Source organism: Myripristis murdjan, chromosome 24 (assembly GCF_902150065.1).
Source record: "Myripristis murdjan chromosome 24, fMyrMur1.1, whole genome shotgun sequence".
NCBI classification, from domain to species: domain Eukaryota; kingdom Metazoa; phylum Chordata; class Actinopteri; order Holocentriformes; family Holocentridae; genus Myripristis; species Myripristis murdjan.
Window position 1 is genome coordinate 17,359,115 of NC_044003.1, and position 25,177 is coordinate 17,384,291.

General features: G+C 42.8%; 1 protein-coding gene across 2 annotated transcripts in view; it reads left to right on the plus strand.

The window, feature by feature from the left end:
- The window catches only part of slc24a4b (solute carrier family 24 member 4b), a 32,820-nt gene extending 9,546 nt beyond the window's left edge, over positions 1–23,274 (plus strand). Inside the window, exons 3-17 of one of the 2 annotated variants that reach the window (XM_030047088.1) lie at positions 7,520–7,596; positions 9,352–9,426; positions 9,522–9,606; positions 9,710–9,813; positions 10,193–10,267; positions 10,373–10,398; positions 10,804–10,857; positions 12,652–12,743; positions 14,908–15,077; positions 15,305–15,440; positions 17,073–17,239; positions 17,502–17,616; positions 17,936–18,048; positions 18,202–18,267; positions 19,352–23,274. In XM_030047088.1, the coding sequence (XP_029902948.1) occupies positions 7,520–7,596; positions 9,352–9,426; positions 9,522–9,606; positions 9,710–9,813; positions 10,193–10,267; positions 10,373–10,398; positions 10,804–10,857; positions 12,652–12,743; positions 14,908–15,077; positions 15,305–15,440; positions 17,073–17,239; positions 17,502–17,616; positions 17,936–18,048; positions 18,202–18,267; positions 19,352–19,501 (1,505 nt within the window). In that variant the 3' untranslated portion in view covers positions 19,502–23,274. Of the gene's footprint in view, positions 1–7,519; positions 7,597–9,351; positions 9,427–9,521; positions 9,607–9,709; positions 9,814–10,192; positions 10,268–10,372; positions 10,399–10,803; positions 10,858–12,651; positions 12,744–14,907; positions 15,078–15,298; positions 15,441–17,072; positions 17,240–17,501; positions 17,617–17,935; positions 18,049–18,201; positions 18,268–19,351 lie in introns of both variants that reach the window. The other variant, XM_030047087.1, reaches the window with a different exon arrangement.
- The last annotated feature ends 1,903 nt before the right edge of the window (positions 23,275–25,177 follow it).

Consider the following 25,177-nt stretch of genomic DNA (forward strand, 5'->3'; position numbering starts at 1 on the left):
TTCAGAGGCTTTGGACGCCTGTAATCAACTTATTGTTCATTTTGTCCTTGTAAGGCGGAACTATTGTTTGGGCGATGAAATCCCATCAGCGGTGAAACAAGGAAGCACCAAAATCTGACTCATAGTTATGAAAAGGAATTTTTCTCCGCCAATAAGCTTGTTAACTGCGCACATGACAGCTGAGGTTCCCAGGTAGCTCAGCGCTAAAGGAAAAGATTGGGCTTACGGTGACTTGATGAGCACGTAGCTCATAGCACAGAAGCTCAGAACATATAGTACCTGTGAATATATACATATTTGAAATGATGAACAGCGGAATTACATACTTAAAGGATTTGGGGCTTAATCTTTTGGGAGAGGTTCAGACTACTTGCAACGCCACACTTAGAAATAAAATAAAGAGTGCATGTTTTCCTCATGGATTCGCACATTTATTGTGATTGGCCCCGTTCTCTGTGTATCCAGAGATGTCTGTCCAGCAATCCCCAGCATTGGCACTGGCCTGGACCCCCTGGGAAGAGCAGGGCCCATGGAGGGGACAAGACTAGATGGATGAGAATTATTATCAGAGGCTTTTCGTTTTATGCTGAGTTTGTACCACATCTAAAGCTCCGCTTAATTAGGCTGCTGTTTGTTGGATGCATAGATTATCCTCAGCCAGCTTTGGTTTCTCCTTTTTCCTCATTATTTCTGCACAGTGAAGGAGCCTTTTTCTGGGTTCATGAGGTGCTAATATTGTTTTGCTTGTCCTGAGACTTGCGCTGCCAAGATGGCCATTCATCATAACTACATATTTTATTGGTCATTCAGCAATAACTCCTGCAAAACACAATATGCTGTCCAAACCCTCATTTGCCTTAAGGGTTCATTATACTACACAGCTGTAATCAGTGAAGGAGTAAATCATACTGCAAGATGCTGATAGCACCACTAGTTGTCTTTCGCCGTCACGTGCAGAGCTTGAGCCATTCTAGCCCTGCTCTTAACTAATTAAAATATGTGCTAAGAGATATGTTTCCCCTGCAGCCGTCCCACAATGAATGTACAAATGCACTTGCTGTCTTTTCTCCAAAATTCGACAAGTCCCACAATAACTGCAACAAAAGGAATGATGGTTTGATTTCAAAACCCTTTTTTTTTCTGAGCTGCTCCTGAGGAATGTGATCTGACTTTACACAGAAGGCTTGCGGTTTACTTGGGGACACAGAATATTAAACGATACTCACTCTTCTGTATTCCTTCTTATTCCTCCTGTTTTTTTTTTCTTTCTCTCTCCTGTGCCAACTCAGAAGCATACAAAATTGGGGTTCAAGCAGAATGGTGTGGTTAATGTCCTGTAAGAGGAATAATTTGCCTCTAACAAGAACCCTGCTAATATCGTATATTGAAAACTCCCACTTGAGCGGCGTAATTGCCATTCTTAACCTTCACTAGAACTGGGCAGCACAGCAAAGTAGAGCAGAACAACAAAGCAAAGGTTTTAGTACTGTGTAGTAATCTGTGAGGATTTGATTATAGTGGTTTTAGATATGGCATCTCACTAATCTGCTCATGGGAAGGGGGTGCACATGTTTGCGTGTTGTTTGGTGTGGTGAGTCGTGTGGGCAAGACATGACTGTGAGTCACTCCGGCCCAAAGCTGTAATGTCATCGTCCTACAGGTGCTGAAAACACAGTGTTGGGTTGCTAATGTTTGTGTTGGAGTGAGAGGGCGGCAAGTAAGTAAGATAACACATCAGCAGGACTTGAGGTGCAGATAAAGAGGGGGGCGTTGGGGGTGCAGGAAAGTTGGTGGCGAGATGAGGGGGAAGCAGCCGGCCCACAGTGGAATGCAGGTTTGTCAACTCCAGGGAAACACCAGAAGGAGGCTTTTTAAAAGGGAATTACACAAGCAGGGATTACGCTGCTGAGCATAATGGAAACTGACCTTGCTTTTGCTTTCGCGCTTGCATGCCAGCGCCAGAACAATACAGTAGAGAAAGGGAGTGAAAGCCCGAGCACCTGCACTCTGAGAGCAGATCAGCATGCCTGACCCCCTTCATGTATTTGTTCATTTACATTCTGTCCTGCCTTTTTGTGACTTATGAATTTTCGTTCTGCCCAGCTGTTTGCGCACATGTATCAGAATTGGGGCTAAAAAACAAGCTGAACTACATTTTTTTAAAGGCATATAATCACACCGGTGACGACTTGCCTACAGTATGGAAAGTGTTTATTTCCTGCCTTTGTTGTTGCAAACCTCTGTCTTACCCAAGGGGAGTTGTTTTTACCTATTGCTCCTTTACACAGCTGAATGCATACATTTCACAGCGGTGTCCCCTTTAGGTTATTGAACCAGGAGTCTTCTGGTCCAGCAAGTTTACCTCTTTCAGCAGCCTAACTAGCTCCGCTCCACCTCTACACGCTCACACGAGTCTCACGGGACACTCATACTGAAAGTATGAGTGTAAGGTATGCATGTCCGTTCATGCACATGTAATTGTGTGCATTAACGCGCTCGCATCACCATGTGAGTGTGCTTATATGCATGGTGTTAAGAGTATGTGACAATATACTTAGGGCTAATGGTGTTTGCATTGTGTGGGGTTAACCGAGTCATGTGACTGTAGATGGAGGTCATTTGAAATAGCTTAGTGGGGGGTGGTCAGGCGACAGCATCACAACCTAACACAACAATCCTCGTTTAAGAGGACGCCAAAGTTGTGTGCTGATTTTTGTCCTGTCATCCCCGTGTTTACATGAAGGGCCGGCAGCAACAGGCCAGTCATGCTGCTCACTGATATCTACTGGAGCAAGCTAATTATCTAATGGGCTAATGACCTGGAGGAATCACTCCTCAGTCTCTTGACTAATGTACTGAAGTGACAATTGTATCCTGTTAATGACCTGGCTGGTCTCTGGGTCTCACTGTGTGGGCTGTGACAGAAATTGGCACCAGGCAATATGCCAAAACAAAAAGAGCATATCACAGGATTATGGCATTTGTGTTTTCTACAGTTATGCGAGAATCGATACAGCTGAGTATCGCAATGTTTTTTTTTTGTTTTGTTTTTTTTTATTACCATATTGATTCTCCAGCCCCCAATGTATTTGTCCTGTTTATACACTTCATTTTTAAATGATGTTATGTTGTCTATACTTTATGTGTCTACCAAGGTGTCTGTATTTTAAAGGACCATACCAGTGATTTTGCATGTTTGGCCTGTTGACTACAGTTTACCCACATTTTACATTGCAACAAACCATGTTGCAAATCATGAAGGGCTAACAAATCATTCATCGTTGCCATTCATAAACCGCGGAACTGATAATTCACTGTGTAAAGCAAACTTTTCCCTGGAGGCCGATTTTCTGGCAGAGACACCGTTTCACTCAGTCATCAAAACACAACAGTGCTTTGCTTTTAGGAAAACTAATGTGTACAGCATCATTACGGTGATGCAGAACTGGTGTGAAGAAAGTCTGAAGTGTAAAAGTTCATTTTCATATCATGGTGGAATGAATGGAAACCAGTGGCTGGGTAAAAGGTAGGAAAATTATACTGGAGTTCTGAAATACAACTGCTTGCTTTGGGACAAGATGAAACATGAAGTGTATATACGTTTTCTAGACATGCAAAATCACTGGTATGATTGTTTTTAAGCTCTTTTAATACATTCATCAATTATGTAGACTTGCAGTGTATTATGATACAAATCATAACGCATTTACCACAATTTGTATTGTATTGTAAGGCCTTTGCCAATACGTAGTGCTAGTGTTTTTCCCAATCAAAATGACCAATCAAAATGACCTATCATGTTTCATCTGTCTCAAATCTATCCATCATTGACTGCTGCAGATATTGATAGGCTCCAAACCAGTGTATCTTTCTGGGCATTTTGCTCAGGCCCGAACAGAAGGAGTGTTGCGTTAAGTCGGGCCTGCTGTGTCCTGCCACTCTCTTTGGGACAACAGACGGCACCCTATACTGAGCCCCATTATGTAACACCAGGGCATACATCTGAAAGATTAACAGATTATGGAATAATAATTGCACATATTTACAGAACAGCCAGGATGCTCTGGTTTTAATACACTGACAAATTAAGGGTATCTGAGAGGCTTTTTGCGATGAGACTTTGAACATGCAACGGCGTTAAGTGGCCTCTGTAGAGCCAGTGTGGGTGAGATGTGTTGAAAGAGCCGAACTCCCAATTAAGTGAAATTTCAATGCTGCTGTCCGTGTGTCTGTGTGTGCCGGTGCCTCGCCAAACCGCAGCCGCTGGGCCTTGTCTCAGACACATGTAAGCAAAGCAGGTTTCAAGAGAAAAGAGTCTTACTGACCACAAGTTAGGCGCTGACAGGCTGCAAAGCATTAATGCGGATTGCAGGGCAGAGCCGGTTCTAATAAAATTCTCCCAACACATTTTGCGAGGATTCTGTGACGTAGTGCTTACTCCTGGATCTGATAAAATGGGTGCAGGGAGGGACAGATGAACAAAAGTGTTGCCGCTAATTTCTTGTATAAGCAGTGCAGTCAGGTGTCCAAACAGAGAAGCCAGGATTTATTTATAGATTTGTAGCTTAGCTTCTGGAGAGGACTGTTTTTTTTTTTTTTTTGTTTGTTTGTTTGTTTGTTTGTTTTTGCCTCCTGCCTGCAATTGCAGTCCAAGACACCCCTCCCTTCCATCCATCCCTCTACCTCCCTCCCTCCAAAAAAGAAAGCAGTCCCATGCAACAAGAACAGCAGGATAAATAAAAGTTTTCACAATCCAGAGAGGCTGTGCTCGGCGGAATATGTTTACTCTCAAAGCAGATTGTGCGACACTGCTCATCTTAAGCTTATATAAACCTGAAGATATAGAAGATTCCTTGCCGCCTTGTGAATCGGTCCATGGCATTTTGGTCCCGCTGATGTAAAGCTACCTGACACAGAAGATGGCTTAAATCTGACACATCTTTTTTTTTTTTTTTTCAAATGTCTGATTATGGACCAATGTTCTCAAGATGGCACAATTTTGAATCCCTACAGCAGTTTGTCCCATGACTGTCATGAATGGTAATAATGTGTGACTACCCTAATTAATTTCTTCCCTTTTGTCTGAAACTGAGCGTCACCTTGACCCATTTGAGCTGTGTATTTGTGATATTTTTGGTACCCTTTCTGTATCTATCGACCTTTGCTGGCGTTCCTGCTTGTTCCTGTCCGAGCTGACCTCTGCAGCGAGGAGACACAGGCAAACCTTGCAGATTGTGTCTAGTTGACTGTTAACAGGGTCAGGAGGCGACCCCTGCATGCCAGAAGCACCTTGGTGATCACCTATTTTTAACACACTCGCAGCCAGACCTGATTGTATACAAAGGCAAAGGGCTGAACAAGTAATGGCAGGACCTAGAAAGTGTAGATGAATAAGCAGGGGAGGGAACAGCAGGCAATCCATAGAAATATATATATATTTCGTGATCCTGAAATATTTTTTTTCATCAAAAGCTTTCAAAAAAGTGTCTGTAGCTGTAGTAATGTAAGGACATGGGGCTCTGCTTTCAGTGACTGAGGTCTCCGTATGTCTTTAGCCTTCAGTATTGGCATCACTTTTTTTCCCCTGTCACCTCTGAGGGCGTAGTTGACAAAGCCCATAATTGATTATGCCTTTGGTTGAGGCAGCCGGCTGGCTGACAGCGTTTCCTTCAGCACATAAACCTGTCAGAAATGAAATGAGCTAAAGCTTTATAGGTGTAGGCTGTTTAAACTTGATGTTGCTATAGCACTCCAATGTCAGCCAGGCATTATACATTTTCTCATTATAAATTAAGGTCATAATCTGCCTGATTGGTATACACAGCTCATTATTTCATCAACTAATCTAATAATCTGTTTTTATATTTCATGCGTCACCGAGGCACAGGACAGCAGTGTCACACGTAGGACACCAAAACCTTTCTACGGCAAGGTCATAGATTAATTTGTGTCCCACAGCTACAAATAGCATCCTCATTTTTTGTGTCATGGCTCTTTCTTGAATAGTTGCACGGATTATTTTGGTATCTGGAGACACGGAGTAATACAGAGACACAACAAATGCGCCAGATATCCACATATGTGATGTAATTGAGTGAAATCCAGGAGGCATGCAGGTGATTAAGTGGGCTTGGACTACATCCTGTGAAATAAGTATTGTAAATTGCCTTTGCCTGTGCAGTGTTCCAAGTGGCACGCTGATTCACTCATGCATACATGCCGTCGAATGCCATAAGAACAGAGCACGCTGAGGTTGGGACAGGTGCAGTGACGAGTCTCAGGTGAACACTGTTCCAATTCATGGGTCCATATGTGCCGAGGCTCCAAATTTTGCTTTATTTTGTGTTGTAAACAGCGTTGTTCTGTCAGCTAAGACTGTTGAATTTTGCTCTCTCGTGATTTCTGTGGCTGTTTTTTTTTTTTCTTACATTGCAGTGCATAAGTAGGGCAACAGCAAAACAGTGCCTACTCTCCATTGATTTGAATAATTTTTCCCAGCTTGATGGTTTCTCCTGCACGAATGATCAGATTCCCTGTAGTTTATGAAGCTGCAGCTTGTGTGAGGGATGTGCCAATAACCTTGTAAGCACGGTACAAGGCGAGGCAGGATGTGACCTGGCCCCGTGGGTCCAGCAGGCGCAGGTCAGACGCAGGCCATTGCTCCAGACGCTGGGTCCCATCAGGGAGACGGCCAGCTTCTGTCTCCAGCCAGGTGCTCTGTGGTGTGGCTGTGGTCCCAGAGATCTGAAGCCGTATGGTGGTACCATGATCACACTGTGCTCCAGCTGGGGCTCTGGATGATGGATGATGAATCCTCAGCATGGGAGATTTTTCTGCCTGCTTGCTTTAATTCTGTATGACTTCAGGCTCTTAATATAGCCCCAAGTTTTTACATCAGATTTTGAGGAAATGTTGATGGGTGACTTGTTTTGTGTGTGTGTGTGTGTGTGTGTGTGTGTGTGTGTGTTTATCTCTCAACTTGGCCATGAATAGGTATGAAGTCACTGGTCACCGGGTGGTGTGACTGTGACACACTGCAGCCTGAAGATGATTTACCCTAGGGATTTTTTTTTTTTTTTTTTTTTGCAAACAGCAGACATGTGAGCAACTGTTTGCCATTTCAAAATCCTTGAATACGGCGGTCTCAAGCTTTTTTGGATGATGATCTCATACCACAGTCTTTTTAGATTTGCTTTGGCCGTGTCCCCACTAGTAAACTAGTTTTGAATTGTCATTGTGGCTCCACTGCCCTTTTTAGGTATACAAGGAGTTTTATCAGAAAGTCCAGTGGGAAAAGGCATGGCCTGCCGCATAGGTCATGGACTGGATTTAAAGCCAAAACATTGCGAGTTCAAAGTGTATGCCTTAGCCTGCTGAGCCAACAGAGCACCGCAGGCCTGTTCTTTTGGGACTGACACCCATCACAAAGTCATACAATACTGTCAGGGTGGGACGGGGACATGTACCTCGCTGTCATGCTGCTGATGTGTCGTGACTGCGACATTTTCTCTCTCCTCAGCAATACACGAGTTCCCCGATGACCTTTTCTCCAACCATGAGAGAAAGAGTGGGGCCATTCTGCTGCACATCATGGCGGTAAGAGAGCATTTCTTTATTTTGCTTAGAGCTTACTCATGTGTCTCCCATCACCCCTGTGCAGGTAGATTCAGATCAATGCAAATAGCCTAAGTGGTGATCCAGCTTGTGGCGGGGATGTAATGGCAGTTTTTGCGCAGTGAGATTTTCAAACCTTAAAGATGCCACAAGAGACATTTTCCTCAAGCGAGTGTACATCCATGTTATTGAGATGAGCATGGACACACTCTCCCATGAATGTCAACTCTGGTTCGGTTGTACAAGAAGAAAAGTCTTGGCAGTTGGACTTCATAAATCCTAGAATATATCATCACTTAATGAGATCTTGTGTCATCTCAGTGCCAGCTAATGGGGTACTAAGTAAATGCTTAAAAATAAAACCCATCACTTCAGCAAATGGTACAATTCCATCAGGTCAGGGATTAGGACTGACAAATGTCTCTCTTTGATATTTATTTATTTGGGCCGAGCTGTTTTCATCACAATAGAAACCATTACTCCCTCCACTCGGGCATGTTCAGCTCCACCGATTTCTGTGAAAGACTTGAGCCACCTGTGGATTTCCTGGGAAAACTCCATCAAAAGCAGATATTGTTGTTCACACAGGCGCTCTTGTGAATGCTGTCTCTACGCTGGGTTTAATTGGCTTTGAATTTTTTCACAAATCCAGCAGAACTTGTGTCTTTTCGCCAGTTTGAAGTGATAAGTGAGTTTGTTCAGGGGTGGAGCTCCGGGGAACACCTTGTCTTCACTACATGGTCGTTGCATTTGCAACTATAAGGCCAAAAGCAGGGGAGTGACCTCTTTTCCCATCTCAGTGAGTACATTTGCATGCACATGAATATTCTTATTTATCCAGGACACTTGAATATGAAGAGTCGCCGTGTGTAAATGCCATAACCTTTTTAAGTAGCTGGAACAGGCTCATATCTCAATTGTTCTACACCAGATGAGAGCCGGGATACTTTGGCATTAGCCGGGATAAATAGCGTGTAAACACCTTATCCTAATCACCACTGGGTTTCCACCCAAGCTTTTATTTTTTTTTGTCAAATTTAAATTTGTCAGATTGTCAAAGAATGCACACAGGTATTCATGACTCCTGTCTCGAATATGACCTTAACAGATACAATACTGAACACAACACTCCGCTGACCTTTCCTGGCCTGCCGCTCCACACTGAAATGACTTATTATTGTGATGTGGCTGCAATACTGAGAGCAGGATTTTGTGTCCCGGCCTGAATCGTACCACAGTCCTGCACTGCCCCCTGTGGACAGCATAGAGAAGAGCACTGCTTCCCGAGTTGCCAGGCCATGATGTCACACCTGATCTATAATTTATAGATCTCGCGTCAGCTACTGAAATAGGCTCCTTCTCCTCCTCACCCCCCACACCCTCCCTCCACCAGCCTTCCTCATCTCACAGCCGTGGCAGTGTGTAGAGCCCCTAGATTTTTCACAGTGTACAGAACATGGCTTGTCACTGAATTGACGTTTGGAATTGAATGCAAGTCGAATTTTAATTGGGTGCTGTGCTTTCAGGTTTCCCCTTCACCTGTCCTTTAGCCAGAGAATATCCTTGCCCTGCCAGGTTTCTATTAACTCAGCTAATTTTTGCTGATTAGGAATCTATGAATTTGGGCATGCACTTGCACACATTATCTCTCTCTCTCTCTCTCTCTCTCTCTCTCTCTCTCGTCTCTTTCTTGATATGCACACACCAAAGTTAATCGTCCTCCTCTCCTGTCTCTAGGCACTCTACATGTTTCTGGCCCTTGCCATAATATGCGATGACTACTTTGTGACATCGCTGGAGAAGATCTGTGAGGTACCAACGCGACCTTGTCTCTCCACTTTCACGGTTATTGTCTCTCCGCCCTGGTTTGTCTGCCTTAACCAATCAGCTCTTCTTGATTTCTCCAGAAACTAGACCTGAGCGAAGATGTTGCTGGAGCCACCTTCATGGCAGCTGGCAGTTCCGCACCAGAGCTTTTTGCTTCCGTCATTGGTAGACACACACACACACAAACACACACGCACACACACAAGCAGGCATTCCCAGATGGCTGGTGTCAGGACTGTTTCTGATTGGGCCCCCTCTTTGTGTGCAGGTGTCTTCATCACCCACGGTGATGTGGGGGTGGGGACCATCGTCGGCTCAGCGGTCTTCAACATCCTCTGCATCATTGGCGTCTGTGGAATCTTTGCTGGACAGGTGTGTGTGTGTGTGTGTGTGTGTGTGTGTGTGTGTGTGTGTAAAAGAGAGAGAGAAACTTTAAGTGCTGTGGCTGCATTCTGTTTGTTCATGGACGGTAGAACAACACATGTGTGGCAGAAGTTTTTTGCTTAAGGGAAAAAAAGCCATCTGCTCCAGTTAGTTTTTCTCAGGACTGGTTTTAGTGGAAATGGAGAAGTAAACTCAGGAGGCATGAACACATCTCACCGCTGTGGTTCCTCTTTAGGCTCCGACTGTCATGTCAGATGTATGCATTAAGTGCTCTCAATAATGTATATGCCCCACATGTTGCTGTATAGAGACATAAATGCAGGTAAAAACAAGACATCTCAACAAAGTGTCCCTCCTCCTGCTGTAGGTGGTGGTGCTGACCTGGTGGTCTGTTTTCAGGGACTCATTCTACTACATCATGTCTGTGGTGGCTCTGATTGCAGTAAGTTGGACACGTAATAGATTCAGTATGTGCATTTCACAGATGCACTCAAGAGTTGCTTTCTTCTTTTCAGTGTAAGACAAATATATTTCTTTTATTTTTCAGTTCATCTATGATGAGAAGATAGTGTGGTGAGTCTAGTACATTTCTTGGAAGTGTATCTTTCCTTCATTTATTCATTCCATTTCTGAAGAAGTGGTGCAGGTGGAACATTTGGATTTTAAAGTTACAGAATTGGAAAAAATTAAAGAATTATACTTACTGTGCACACAATATGTTGGGAATTTCTTAATCATCTGTCTTAATATTGAGTTTGGGGAGCTACAGATTGATTCAAATGACATTTTTCACATTATGTCCCGAGTAGTGGTTGTAGTGGGCAGTAAGAAGACCCAGAGACAATCAAATAAAATTTTCATTTGAACTTAGATGCTGACAAACACCGGTCATGGATTTTGTTCTTTGTCAGTGAATGTGTAGGAGTGTGTGGTTTTGTTGTGGTTTTAGCTCTCATCTTGTATCTTCCTGTGCTTCAGGTGGGAGAGTTTGGTGCTGGTGGTCATGTATGCGGGATACATCATCATCATGAAGTGAGTTCGATACTTTTCCAAAAATTTTTCTGGTTTTCCCTACATTTATGTAACCAAGCTAAATGACCAAGATCACATTTGTACTCATAACACTACCAAGGGTGTTTCAAACATAGTTGTGGATGCCGCTGAACATTTCTGTCACTTCCCCTTCATATGTAATATTACAAGTGATTACAGAGGTAAAGGTAATCTTGAAAAAGGTTAATTTTGAGACAGCAATGTAATTACTGTAAACGAATGAGATAAATTAAAAGATTGGCATCATCTATCTGCCATTTAATTCATTTATTTACTTTATGTGCCACTTGATTGTATTAAGCAGGTAATCTGCTGGATCGCTATGTAGCACAAAACAGGAAGAGGGCGCTGGTCTTCCAGTGCAAGATGGCCGAGTTTCTGATGATGGCAGATGGCCGATATGTGGCCATAAAAACAACAACAACAACAAAAAAACCCACTTCAACATGTTTATCCTCTTCAGTACAGCCAAAGAGATTTTTATTTATTTATTTTTTGTAGTAGGAAAGCAAAGTCCTCGTGACAGTTTATGGGAAACGTGGTTAAAGAACGGAAGCACTAACAGAGTATCAAAACTGATTTGACGCTGGTGTAATATTTAAAATAGCTAGCATGTCAAAGGTGATCATTTTGGTAAGGTGATCATTTTTTATAGTTTTGTTTTTGCAGGTATTTAAATTAAAATCCTTTCACCGATACAGTACAACAAAACAGCAATTTTGTCTGTTTTAATCACTAAAGCGTCTTAGCTTTTTTTTTTTTTTTTTTTTTTTTAAACTTTAGAAAGATTAATACATTCATTGCCAAGTGACCATGGTGTCCTCAGCTCACATTTGACCTGACAACTTTGTTGCATGTCGTCATCTTCCTTCTCTGCCTTTCCTCGCTGCATCTATCAAATTTTAGACCGAAAAAAGGCCCCACAAATTTGAAAAACAGTAGAGAAGCTAGTGTGAGCAAGCTGTTGGCATAAAATACTGAGCCCATTCAATATGCTAGTGCACTGTCTGTATAGATAAAGTAGAAACTGCAGGATGCCAACCACATCTGCCTGTGCTGCTGTCTGTGTTGTGGTTCAGCGGGGTCGCCCAGCTGGTAATCTGTGTTATACTCAGCAGCAGCCTGCTCTCTCCCTGCCATAAGAGTTTAATCTTTCTCCCTCTGCAGTGGCTAAGAGCATAGGCTTAACCGGATCACTCCTCTCCTGTCTCATTTTGAGAGAAGAAGTGCTTACTGTAGGCTATTCTGTCATATGTCTCCCTCTCCCAAAATATCCACTGACCATTTTGGCCTGTTCCAGTCAAAATGGAGAGGAGGAGGTTTTATATAGGTCCTATCAGCTGTGTGAGGTGACATTGCACAACCCGACAGTGATGATTTTCTCGCCTAGGAGCACATACACTCTGCATTTTTAAAGGTTAAGAGCATGGGAGAGAAACGTAGGCGCATACATGTAAGATGTGAAAATGATTGCTCATGCTGATGCCGTGTTTATAAGCAGCATCGGTTAATGCGAGGGGTGAACCATGTAAATTGGAAGGGCTCACAGGGCATCGTTAATGGCCCAAGTTGTTGATATAAGCCCTGAGATTGGTTCTTGGAATTATTAAATGAAGGAAGTCATTTTCTCCATCACCCCAACTGCATATATTCACCAGCAATGAATGCAGTTTTACCCACTGGCTCCCAGCATCCTGTCCTTTTTCCCATCTGGACCCTGGGGTGAATTACGAGCATCCCAGATTAAGTGGTTATGTTCCCTGTATCTCCCAGATTCAACTCCAGCATGCAAAATTTCTTCACTGGGAAGGAGAAGAAGAATGTGGCCAATGGTAATGCGGCAGCCAGCAGTGAGATGGAGGATGGTAATACTAGTTACTACTATGTTTGGGATGACGACCCGTCATCGCCTTTACTCTCTGAAGGTAAGGTTAACCAGACAGGCTTGATACCCAGCTATGTTGACGTGAGATCAGAGTTGCTGGGTGGTGGAAAATGGAAATGGCTTTGGATGATTGACTTTGGCTCTTTTGAAGATCATAGTTGTTTCCTCCTATTAGCGGGTTAGGAAAGATCTTTGGCTTTAACCCTTTCTCTTTCTGCTTAACAGACTTGATGTGATTAAAATTATTAGAATGGGGATTCCACTGGAGACATACAAATTTCTAAAATGTAACTTTTTTTTTTTTGATGTCCAAAAATCAATACAGAGGATTTTTAACAGACAGTTGTATTTAACAGCACCTTTATATTTTTAGGAGTTAAAGATGTTTATTAATTCATTAATCTTAGAGCTTAATCCCTCTTTAAATTGATAGGCAACAGGAGCCTATGCCAACATACACTGGTCAGAAGGCAATTAAATACGATCTTGTTTAATAAGCACACAGGAAAATTTGAGATTTTCCTTAATCCTCTTTTGGAAATGCAATTTGATGCCATACAATTCTGTTATCATGGATGCTGACATTTCAAAACTCATTAAAACAAATCTGGAAAAAAAAAATCTACCATTGCAGAATATGTCTCTTTTGGGTGGAATTTCCCTTTAAGCCCTTTCTAGCTTTTGACCTATCAGAATCTTCTTGTGAGTGAGATTTAACCCTTCTCTGTGACTGACCGTCACATCTTCCCACTTTGACTGCATTAATGTTTCATGTGCCTGTCTGTTTAGCCTTACTAAACCCACTCTTGCTTACTGTCAACAGTGTTCTGCTGTGTGTCGATGCTCTCTGCATTGCAGACTATTTATCTTCAGCTGGTCTCTGGGGCGTAGACCCACTCACTCCTGGAGTGGTAATGAATTTCACAAGAGGAAATGTTTGTGCTGGCTCTGTTTACAAAGTTAATTTATGTGCATTCTTGCATGTATAATAAGTCAAATTAAGGCTGAGTTAAACTAATAAGAACTTTTTTTATTCCACACAGCATTTTGCAGCTAATTGTAAGGATATAGCAACTGAAAAGTTTTGAGAAAACAACAAACAGTTGGAGATGTCTTAATGTCAGGGTTTGCCATGAACTCTCTAAAGCGAACTGACCATGTGTGTAATGTGTGTCAGCCTGCTGGATTATGACACCTTCAGATTGTCACTTCAAAGATGCTACGGGTTCACAACTTCAAATCATGGATTTTGAAATCAAGCGTCTTGGCTGCTCATAAATATTCACAACTGTAAGGCATACTTTAAAGCTGCACCAGGCAACTCTGAATGTTGGCAGCTTCAAATGACACTGTTTGAAACCTTCAATACCATCATGTAATATGATGTACGTAAACTGCATAAAGCACGATCATGTTTACCAACCCAGCCGGTCTGCGAAGCTTTATACCAAACATACCAAAGGGATGAGACAGGAAAAAGATCTCATGTTGTTGAATCCTGTTGGTACTTCACTTTGTAAGTTCCTGTGGGCGATGAAATGTCCATAACTGACACCATAACGAGGTTTGGGCAAATAGAGTTGAAATTACAGCGTGAGATGGGATGCACTTTTTTGTTGCAGCCCCATTTTGTGATTCAGGCTGACAAAAAAATCTTGCCTGGTGCAGCTTTAATGTAGAGACCACATGATCGGGGCTCATTAATATTCCTTAGCAATTTTACATAAATGGAGTTGGACCCTCAATACTGTAGCACTTACAAACTAGAACATGACACTACAGATCTCAACACTACCTTTGATGCCTATTCTCCATCTTCCTGATGAACTCTCTTTGGTCTTGGTTAAACACTTAATGCTGGCCCCACGTTGCACTGTGTGATGTGCTGGGGAAACATAAAGTATAAATAATAGACTTTATCTGTGCATCACTTTTCAAAGCAAAGCAACAAAGCGCCTCAGTCAGTAAGGGTCTGCACCAAGTAAACACATTAAAAATGATGACTAGAATGGCAAATTGAGTTGTCTCAAAGTAAGGATACATCTCTGTTCTTATGTGTGATGATTTGTTACACTGACATCCTGTGTCCACACACCCCATTGAGATTAGCTTTCACCTTTGAACATTTCCCTCCACCCCCTCAGTCAAGCCTAGCAAGGCTTACAGCCGAGGTTCAGTGGTGATGGTCGATGAGATCATGAACGCCAGCCCTCCCAAGTTCCGGTTTCCAGAGGCCGGCCTCCGCGTCATGGTCACCAGCCATTTTGGACCCAAGACTCGTCTCCGCATGGCTAGTCGCCTTATAATCACAGAGGTACAGAAGGGAGTTGTTGCTCCAAGTAGTAGAGTTGATTGCTGTTTCTGTAAAGTGCTATCCTATTTTTTCAAACGGCCATTGAAGTTTCCTTATCTCCCTTGCACAGTTTATATAGTTTTTCCTCTGACTTCACCCGCATTTTTCATTTTTATCTGCAAATGCATAAGATATAGCAGTCTGCTGTTGTGCTCTGTGGCTTAGTTTCTCTTTTCTGAAAGCGCCAGAAGTTGGTCCAAGCTGCCAACGGTGTGGAGACACAAGTGATTGACGGGAAGGTCGACATCGAGAATGGAAATGTGCCAGAGGATAAACCCAGCGAACAGGAGGAAAACATCACCATCTCACCCTTTCATATTCCAAGTATGCAATTGCATGGGTGTAATTTTGGCATAGATGCGTAGCCTGTTTATTTTCTGGTGAGGAAATAGGGATGTTGTCAGCAGAACAGATAGCATTATAAATACATAGAGGCAGTAAAGAGACATTTAGGATTGTGGAAATTTGATTAGTTCACATTTTGACATAATCTGACATTTTGAAATTATCTAATTCACATTTTGACATCTTTAACATTTTAATGATATTTAAAAAACATTTTTTTATATTCCTCTATATGCACTTGTTTTATAAGACCTTGAGTGCTTCATTAGTTGAAAGGAGTTTTTAGCTGGTAGGCTCTGCTTGATCTGCTTCAAAATCTCCTTCCACTTCAATAGCATTGATGTCGTTCATCAAATTAGTCAGTGACTTCATACACTGACTAATGATCATTCCCTTTGACAGCTCTGAACATAGCTGCCCTTTTATCCATCAACGGCTGTTGATGTGGAAAAAAAAAAAATTGAGTCTGATTTGCTATGAACAAACCAATCTATCCAAGTGGGTGGAAGTGTTGTGTGGCATTAGGCCAAAGGACATCTGAAGAAAAAGATGGTGAGGAGTGGAGGGCAAACCTTCCTTGATTTATTTCACCAGCCATCTAATTTTTAAGATGATACAGATATTTGGATAGACATAAAGATACATTATAGTGAAAACTGTCAGACCAGTGTAATTATGTAGATATGATCTTAAAATGTGCTACAAATGGCATTTTAAAATTTAATGAAAAGGTAGCACATCCCAAGCTGTCAAGTCAAGGAGGACAAAACACTCACATTTCACCTGCGTGTTGGCTCATATTACATTGGAAAAGGTTTGTGTGTTTCGATATAGAGCATGAAAAAATGAAATGAATGCAATGAAATGGAACACTAACTTCCTTGATTTTTTTTTTATGGCAAATCAGTTAAGCAGAGAAACAGTGTTTTATTTGATGGGATAAGTACAAATGTGTGATTGTTTAAACATTTGCTATGTTTGCTTTACTGTTTGAAAATGTTTTATTTACACCCGCCAGGGCAGCATGAGGCCACCATTATGTTCTGTTTTTCAGGAAGCACAAGTAATCGGAGTTCATTTCCTGGTGTTTTTAATTTTGTGGCATTGGTGTAATTACCATCAGCAAACAAGACTATCACAGAAGATCGGCAGCCTCCACCGACACGCTGCATTTCAAATGTTTTGGCATCAGATTTGCCTGAAAAAGGAGGGCACAGGTCTTCCAGTATGAATGGAGCCAAAGCTTTTCACAGGTCTTCTTGATCGCAGATGATAGGAGCGAACGACCGATGGAAAAATTATTTCTGACATTTTTCTCTTTTGTGTAATAAAAATGAGAAAATACACAGATCACAAGTAATTTTCAGAGACAGCACAGTACATCAGTCCAGCTAGTGTGAGAGAGGAGTCACATATAGCCACATATATGGTAATGCCCATCTCATAAAAAGTGAATTTAGAGGCCATTCACCTTACCTCTACTACATACTCCTACACTTCTGACTAAGAGTGTACACCAGCTTGAATTATGTTTTCTTGGGTATCTGCAGCTCTGAGCTTTGGCACAAAAACGAAGCAGCTGATCCTTTCTGTTGTGTTCGTCTGCTGCAGCGGGCATCGGCAACAAGTTTAAGTGGCTGATCTCCTGGCCTCTGCTCCTGATACTGTACTTCACCATCCCCAACTGCGGCAAGCCTCGCTGGGAGAAATACTTCATGCTCTCGTTCATCCTGTCCACCGTCTGGATCGCTGTCTTCTCTTACCTGATGGTCTGGATGGTGAGTGTGTTTTCAGCATGCCGAATATGTGTGCACCTGCTTCGGGGAACAATATGTGTGCCAAATTTAAAAGTGCACCATAAAGATTTATAAAAAGGCATTAAGCGTTGCTCTGAGGTGTATGCGTATTTGCCAAAAAGTGAGCCAAACATTAAATTGAGAGGTTGAAGTGACACTCGTATTGAAAGCAAACTGTTTGTGCCATGGTTAGCGAGCAGTTCAGATGTAGTGGAAGCTCTGATGGCTCTCTGTATACTTTCAGGTGACTATAATCGGCTATACTCTTGGCATCCCTGATGTCATCATGGGCATCACTTTCTTGGCAGCCGGCACCAGCGTTCCAGACTGCATTGCCAGTCTCATCGTCGCTCGACAAGGTATACCTTTTTACTTCTGTTGTTTGTTTTGTGAAATGTGAGGTTATATTACATTTTAAGGATCCAGGTGGGGAAATTGTCAGGGGAGTCGTTGCAGGATATAGATTAGAATCTCACCAAGTACTGAGGACAATTATCACAATAATCGACCAAACGAACAAAGATGCAGTGTGTTCCTTGATAGTTTTATAGGTTGTGTGGCCAGAAAGCCTTAAATCCTGGGGAAAAACAACACCATCACCCAAAATATCCCCTTAAATCCCACTCGTGCTTCATGTTACACACCTTTTTAGATAACCATCACTTGTCTCTGTTCCAGGGCTGGGTGACATGGCAGTGTCCAACACTATTGGCAGTAATGTGTTTGATATTCTCGTGGGACTGGGGGTTCCCTGGGCTCTACAGACCATGTGTGTCAGCTATGGATCAGAGGTGGGAGAGTGTTACAGCTCATAACCTTGTTATTCCTGTATGACCATGCTTTTTTTGTGCATGTAATACTGAGGTACATCCTCATCTCTGATGGGAAATCAGATTCAAAAAGGCACAGATCAATTTCTGACCTCATTATCTCGTCTGTTATAGGTAATGATTAACAGTCGGGGGCTGGTGTACTCAGTTGTGCTGCTGCTGGGCTCTGTGGCTCTCACGGTAAGCCATTTCCAATGATACTTATTTAAGCAAAGTTGGTACAATGATAATGCACCGGGATGTTGACCACTATCCCAGATGTAGGGTTCTCATCTCAGGTCTGTGGCCGGTACAATACGTTTATCAATACACCACCAACAATACATTAAAGATACACAATCTGCAACTACTGATACAGTACGATTCAACCCCCAATCGCGATGCAGTGCGATTTAACAATTTGATTCAACACAAGGCGAGTCCTGCCAGGCAGCAGATGTGCTCAACACTCTTTCAGCAGCGGCTATGCTAACTCACCACTTTTAGGGCTATTAGCCCGAGATGAATCCGAACACGAGGCGGGGGGAGTCCGGGGCCTTGGCAGACGCTTCCACGTTCACACCATGTCGCCACATCAAGTGTGTAATAAAGTTGGTTGTGCTGCTTGTGAACAGCAGCAAGCCACATTTTGCAAATTGCATTTGATTTGTCAAGTTGTCCATCTCTCTTGTAAAAGCCATAGTGTTTCCGAGCGTGTTTCCAAACTTTCTCTTTGTAGTTTGCTGGTGTGTGTATTTGATGGGTCATGCTCTTGAATATAGAGCATCTAATGATTAAATGGATTGGATTATATTGATGTAAAGACGCAAAAACAGATGCATCTCAATTTCATCCCAAAATTGTATTTATTCATAGCTGCTCTACCGATGCCCACGCATGTCTGTGTATCAATATGAATGGTTAATCTTCCCATCCCTAACTTACAGTAATAATTAATTACATATTCATATTCTATTACATTTGCTGTTAAAAACTCTTGGTGTCTGGCACATATCTCCTGGTGCAGGGGACTGATGTGTTTTTAAGTTTATGGTTTCTTTGTAATAAACAGCTGGCATGAGCAGTGATAGTTAACATGAATAAGCAGCTGCTTCAGAACTTAATTTTGACTGTAATTGTGGCTGGAGATCATCATACATCTCCTCTTGAAAAGGAATGTTTTCAGGAAAGCTTTAATCGGAGGCAGGGTGTGTACTGAAGCAGGCCTTAAGCATTTCACTCCTTCTTGACCAAGCTGATGTGTTGCCATTCTGTATGCGTGCAGGTGTTGGGGATCCACCTGAACAAGTGGAAGCTCGATGTGAAGCTGGGCGTGTACGTCCTGGTCCTGTACGCCGTCTTCCTCTGCTTCTCCATCATGATCGAGTACAACGTCTTCACTTTCGTCAATCTGCCCATGTGCATGGAGGATTAGAGCACAGCAGCATGCCTCGGAAACCAAAACGTCAACTTTCCACTAAAGCAACCCCACCCACCCTCTGCCCAACCCTTTTTCAGTGATACTGGACCTCACTCTGTCTGCATACTTGTCTCCCTTAACTGAGTTTCCTAATTGAAACTCTTTTCACCTCCCTTAGTCTTTCTCCCTTATGCCCCTTTTTGTCCCTAATGTTAAAGCATTTTCCTAAGAGGCATTGTGCTCTAAGAGTGGACTCCACTCCATGTCTCTTGTCACACAGCAGCGGACCTTAGTGTCCATATTTGGGCTTGACCCATTCCCACAGTCCAGTCTTTACTCCCTCTGTGATCCTGCTACCTTTCCCCACCTAGCATGGCTTTAGATGTAGGGCACCTCTGGAAACATCAGGGCCCCTGTTGACTGTTAGTGTCTGTTTTCTCTATTTGCCATTGTAGATTTCCACACACCATCCCAGAGCCTCTTCCACAAACTAAACGGAAATCTGTGTAGAAAAAAATTAAAACTGGACTTGAAGTATTTCATACCACAAGTCCTGATCTGAACCAGAGAAGTCTCCATGAAGTCATTCCTAAAAGATTACTGACTTAACCCTGCACCCAAAGAGAAAAGTACACCCCCACTTCCCTTTCTCCTGTCCTTCCGTCCCCTGGAGGAGGACCTTGTCCTTGGCAGCTTCCCCCCTCCACCTTGGACCTGACCCCCACCTCCACCCTGGCATGGCCTTTGGCATCAGGGACCAGGTACTGTTAGTGCACCGCTACAATCACTCTCTGCAACTCGTTTCCACCCTCATCTGCTCGGTCATATCTGCTCTTTGTTTTCTTCTCTTCTCACTTAAAGAATGACATTTTTGTCAGGAAGCTTTGTGTCAAAATGTGTCACAGTCCAAATCGAAGCCGACTGTGAGGGTGTTATGTATATGCAGCACTGCACAATGTAAACTTGTAAACACATTTTTTTGGGTTGTTTTTTGTATTTATTTATTTTTTCAGAACCAAGTTTGGACTAGTACAAAATAACGGACGAGAGCTTGTTGCAATCATAGGACATTGCCTGTTTTTCACTGAAACAAAAATTGCACATGGAAATGCTTTTTTTTTTTTTTTTTTTGCTTTGTGCTGTAAGGAGATTTGGCCCCTCACAGGGGTAACTGGCTGTGGGTGGCAACTCCATAACCTGTTGTGCTCAAGCTCAGAATTCTTTTCATTCAGAGACTGATTGTTTCACTTTTACCCCTCCAAATGCACAATGCAAGAGAAGACCTGCTCGCTCCAGGTCTTGGGGACGCATCTGATTTTTGTCATCATCATCGAGGTGACGTATGTTCACAACTTGAGACAGCAGCACGGAGGCAGTTGTAAGAAAAAAAAATGCAAAGGAGCAGGACAATTCCCAACATTGACCATCTGCTGTAACGTCCTCTGACCAGTAGGGGGCAGCATACCCCACCCTCCTCCCATCCCCCACCCTACACCTGATGTGTGCATGGCAGGGGTGTCAACCACAGCCGTCGGTTATCAGGGAAACTCAGAGCTCGACAACTCCAGGAGGTGGCGATGGCGACATTCTCTTGATTTGAATTACATGTAGATATTGCACTTTAACAGCCGTCCTCTCATTCTGAATCAACTAGTGCTTCCTTCTGTGAGTGTGTATTTTCAGTATATACATGTCTGAATGACTGACAGTGTGTGTGTGCGTGATAGAACTGTGAGTGTGTGTGTGTGTGTGTGTGTGTGTGTATGTGTGCTCAGTGCAGGCCCATGCTAGGTTTGTCACATTTGGGCCCTCAACTCTTTTGAAAAGACCGGAACTTCCCAATGACACCATGAGCACACCCGCCTCTATCTGCAGTGCATGCTGGGACTTTAAACGCAGCTCCTCCACGGCACAGCAAAGGCTGAGGGCTTTGGGCATCTCTGTGGAGAAGAAAAAAACAAAACAAAACAAAACAAACAAACAAAAAAAAAAAGCCCAAACCCACTTTTACAAAGTCGGCAGCTACAAGCTACACTGCAACCCAGACGTTTTGACATCATGCAAAAATGCCTGTGAGGAGTCCAAAAACTGAGGTGCAGAGACTAAAACCTTAACCGAGGGGGAGGGGAGGGCGGGGGTGAGGGATGTTAAATGTTGGAAATATGTCTATTCCTCTGCCACTGCTGGCAGCAGGTTCTTGTATATGCAATCTCAATGTAAAGAATTCTATATGACAAGAGGAGCCCCCTGCAAGGTTGCCATAACATTCGGGGATCCCGTGGAAATGTGATGTCGGTTCGTCTAGTATTTGTTGATGTGCGAGCTCACAGGTGTGTGTGCGCGTGTGTGTGCATGCGACAGCCAAGGAACTGAGCCAGAGGGCGGAGGTTTCTGGAACAGGGACTGCAGCTGTGCAGGAAGTCTGACCCTCCTCACCCGAAACAGTTTTACCCCACCCATCCCTTCTCTCTCTCCCCTCTTGCACAAGGGCATTAACTCTCCACCAACTCAAGCTTAAGGAGCAGAGGGGCAGAAGTCAAGCAGGGGCCGCACAGATTTTTTTGTTTCTTCCTCTGCTGTCCTCTGGATTTTTGTCACTAAAGGAGCCCGAGTCAGTTCCTCCAGGGGAAACAGCTTGTGGACATCTCTCTACTTGAGGGACTTGCATGAGAGCAGACTTCAAAAAACCCCAAAAAGCGGGGCCCTTCGGCTCCGACTCCTGTCATGGTTTGAGATGCTGCGTTTCCTGGAAGGAGGTGACCACACAGAACCCACCACACACACCTGCTGACCCCATGCCAGCGCTCATGCTAGCGCTTGTTGCACCACGGCCCCTCCCACGCCTCCCTATAGATGTGTCCTTTATTGGACCCTTTTTTTCCTTCTTAGAACTGTGAAAGTATATTCTCTACTAGTGCCATTCTCAGCATTGGTTGTTTGCATATCTGCTGTGGTTTCAACCTTGTCAGCAGGTCGTCTGTACATACTTAATTTTTATTTATGTATTTATTTTGAGCTATAATTATACATAATGTTTTTTTTTGTTTGTTTTGTTTTTGGTCGGGAGTGGATGTAAGCCTGTAAGGTACCTAAGTTGATTCAGAATGTGCAGTGTTCAAGGTTTTTTTTTTTGTTTTTTTTTGTGCAGTTATTTGTGAATGCAGGTGAGGGGGAGGGAGGGAGGTGGGGCTTGGCTTGGGACCAGTGTTTGCCTGTGTGGTCATGTCCCGGTTGCCAGATTTGAGTGGTAACAGCACAGCAGGGTAACACTGCTCCCTGTAATTTGTCCTCCAACTCATTTAACACACAGTGTGCGACCTCACTGGTTCTCTTACGTCTTTATTGTCAAATCATATTTTTTTTTTAGGTGGGTGGGGGGTGGCGAATTCAGATGCCATAAATGTGGTAGTTTTGCATAAATCCAGATTGTATGGAAGTCCTGTGTACAAAACGAGCGCACACTAGAACACACACGTTAGATGGCAACTGAACATGGAGAGGAACGGTATATATTTTCTCTTGAATGAATGCGACCTGATGCACTGTGAGCTCAATGTGATGTGGGAGTTGTTTGTCAAGAATAATAAATGATAAAAAATATAATTATAATTAATGTAAAGTTAGTTACTATGAAACATTACTGAGGACATCTGTATAACTTATATGAATGTATTGTCTTGCTATACTGGACATATCCAACCGATGCATTTTACTGTAAAGCAATAATGTGGAAAAAAAAAAAATAAAATGGCAAAATAATTCCTGTACATTTGTCTCAGAAGTTCTTGGACCGTTTAATGTGAAATACATAAATTAAATGAAGCCATTTGTACATGTATCTGGTGCTTGTTCTGTGTTTTTTGCTTTTCACTGCATGCACTGAAGGTCACACCCTCATCTTGAAGGAAATTGATTCCTCCTCATTTCCCACTTGGATGGATGTTTGACTGTAATGCTTTAAATATGAGTTTCTTAATGTATATACAACTTCTCAATGCAGCTGCTGTGTTATCCCAATAGCATCCTGCACTGAAAGTGGGTCATTATTCTCAAATTCATTTTAATTCATTACACTGAGCTGTAATTAATGCACAATGACAACTCCAAAGGGCAAATTCAGACTAGCTGACTAATATTTTTTTCTTAATAAATCTGAGGCCAAATGAAAAAGTTCAACTTTTATAGTTGGAGATGTAAGATTTAAGATCTGCAATAAATCATCTTTGTTGGTGACACCACCCTTAAGGTAAAGTTTAATGAGTTTTATGTAGCCCTTGTGCCTTCACTGCTGGAAGAATAGAGGAGTCAAAACACTTCAGTAAGAGTTCCTCTCGCCACCCAAATGTTGGACTGCATCCATTCTTAGGTTTTGGCACCGATGTCGCTCATTGAAACTGCCAGCCATGCTTTCCTTCAATCTAAATTTCCCTGAGTTTTAATTAAAGATTCAGCATCCTATAGTGACATCACTGGAGGGCAAATTCAAACTCCCTCACCGTGCACTCTGCAATCACATAATATCATGTAACAATACACTTTATTTTGAGATATGTGTAAGATTATGCCAAATCAATTACCTCTACTGTTTCACTGCAGCATGCATGAGAATATGCAGATGGACAAGTTCTAGTTATTATTTGAACATTGCTGCAATAGCATTTTTTTCTCCTTGAGTGAGTGATGAATCATGAGGTATTGGTCTTTACTTTAACCTTGTTTAGTCCAATAATAAACATTGCTAATTTAGTACATAGTCACACAGGGCAGCTGTGGACAAATTGTTAAATAGAAGCCTGGCAGCATGTGATGAGGTGCAGGTGATGGAGAATTTTGAGTCTGATGGCATTCTATGTGGCACAGCACCATTCCACCATTATCACCAGTAGGGGGCACTACAGCAACAGGATTTTTCTCCCAGTGTTAAAGCTCAGCATGAAAAGAAAATGGAGCTGCTTTGCCCGTGTGAATAAAGCATCAGGTTGGCATTCCATGATATAAAGGTTCAAATGTTGTGACAAGCACAAATGTGTTTCTTGATGCATTTCCTCCATCAAGGTTGACAACAACATCAAAGCATGACTGTGATAAACACTCCACTTCCCTATCTTGTTTCCGGGGAAAAAAAAAAAAAAAAAGCACTAGTATTTTTTAATGATAGATGTCCATCTCCCTGCTCCGCCACATAGGCAGCCATCTGGTTAGACCAGCATGGCTCATGCTAGTGGTGCTTTTCCCTAATGAGCCAGCCTCTTGGCTACCATGCTGCAGTTAACAAGCTTCTCTGTCAGCCGTGATCTTGTGCACTGATGAGTTCCCTCTCTGCCCCCTAACAAGCCCTCCGTTTGTCCAGCTCTCACTCATGAACACCGGCTTAGCCCCCCCCACCCACCTTCACCATTTATTTTGTCACATTTGCAGCAAAGGCCTACGCGTTCTGGCCTTAACATACAGTACGGTAATCCTGCTATGAAAAGTTGTTTATCTGTTCACCCACCACCCCCACAATAACAGTTTGAGGACATTTTGTTCCTTGTTTGTTCCTTGCTGGTATTTTTGACACCACCCCACTGTTTGGGTAAATTGCTCTGCTGCAGTGATGGATGGTATAAGCAAACTGGGTTGCCGCTGTTGCAGTCCCTCTCGAGGCCATCCTGTTCAGCATGCACAGCGTGTGTGGTGGGTTGCCCCGTG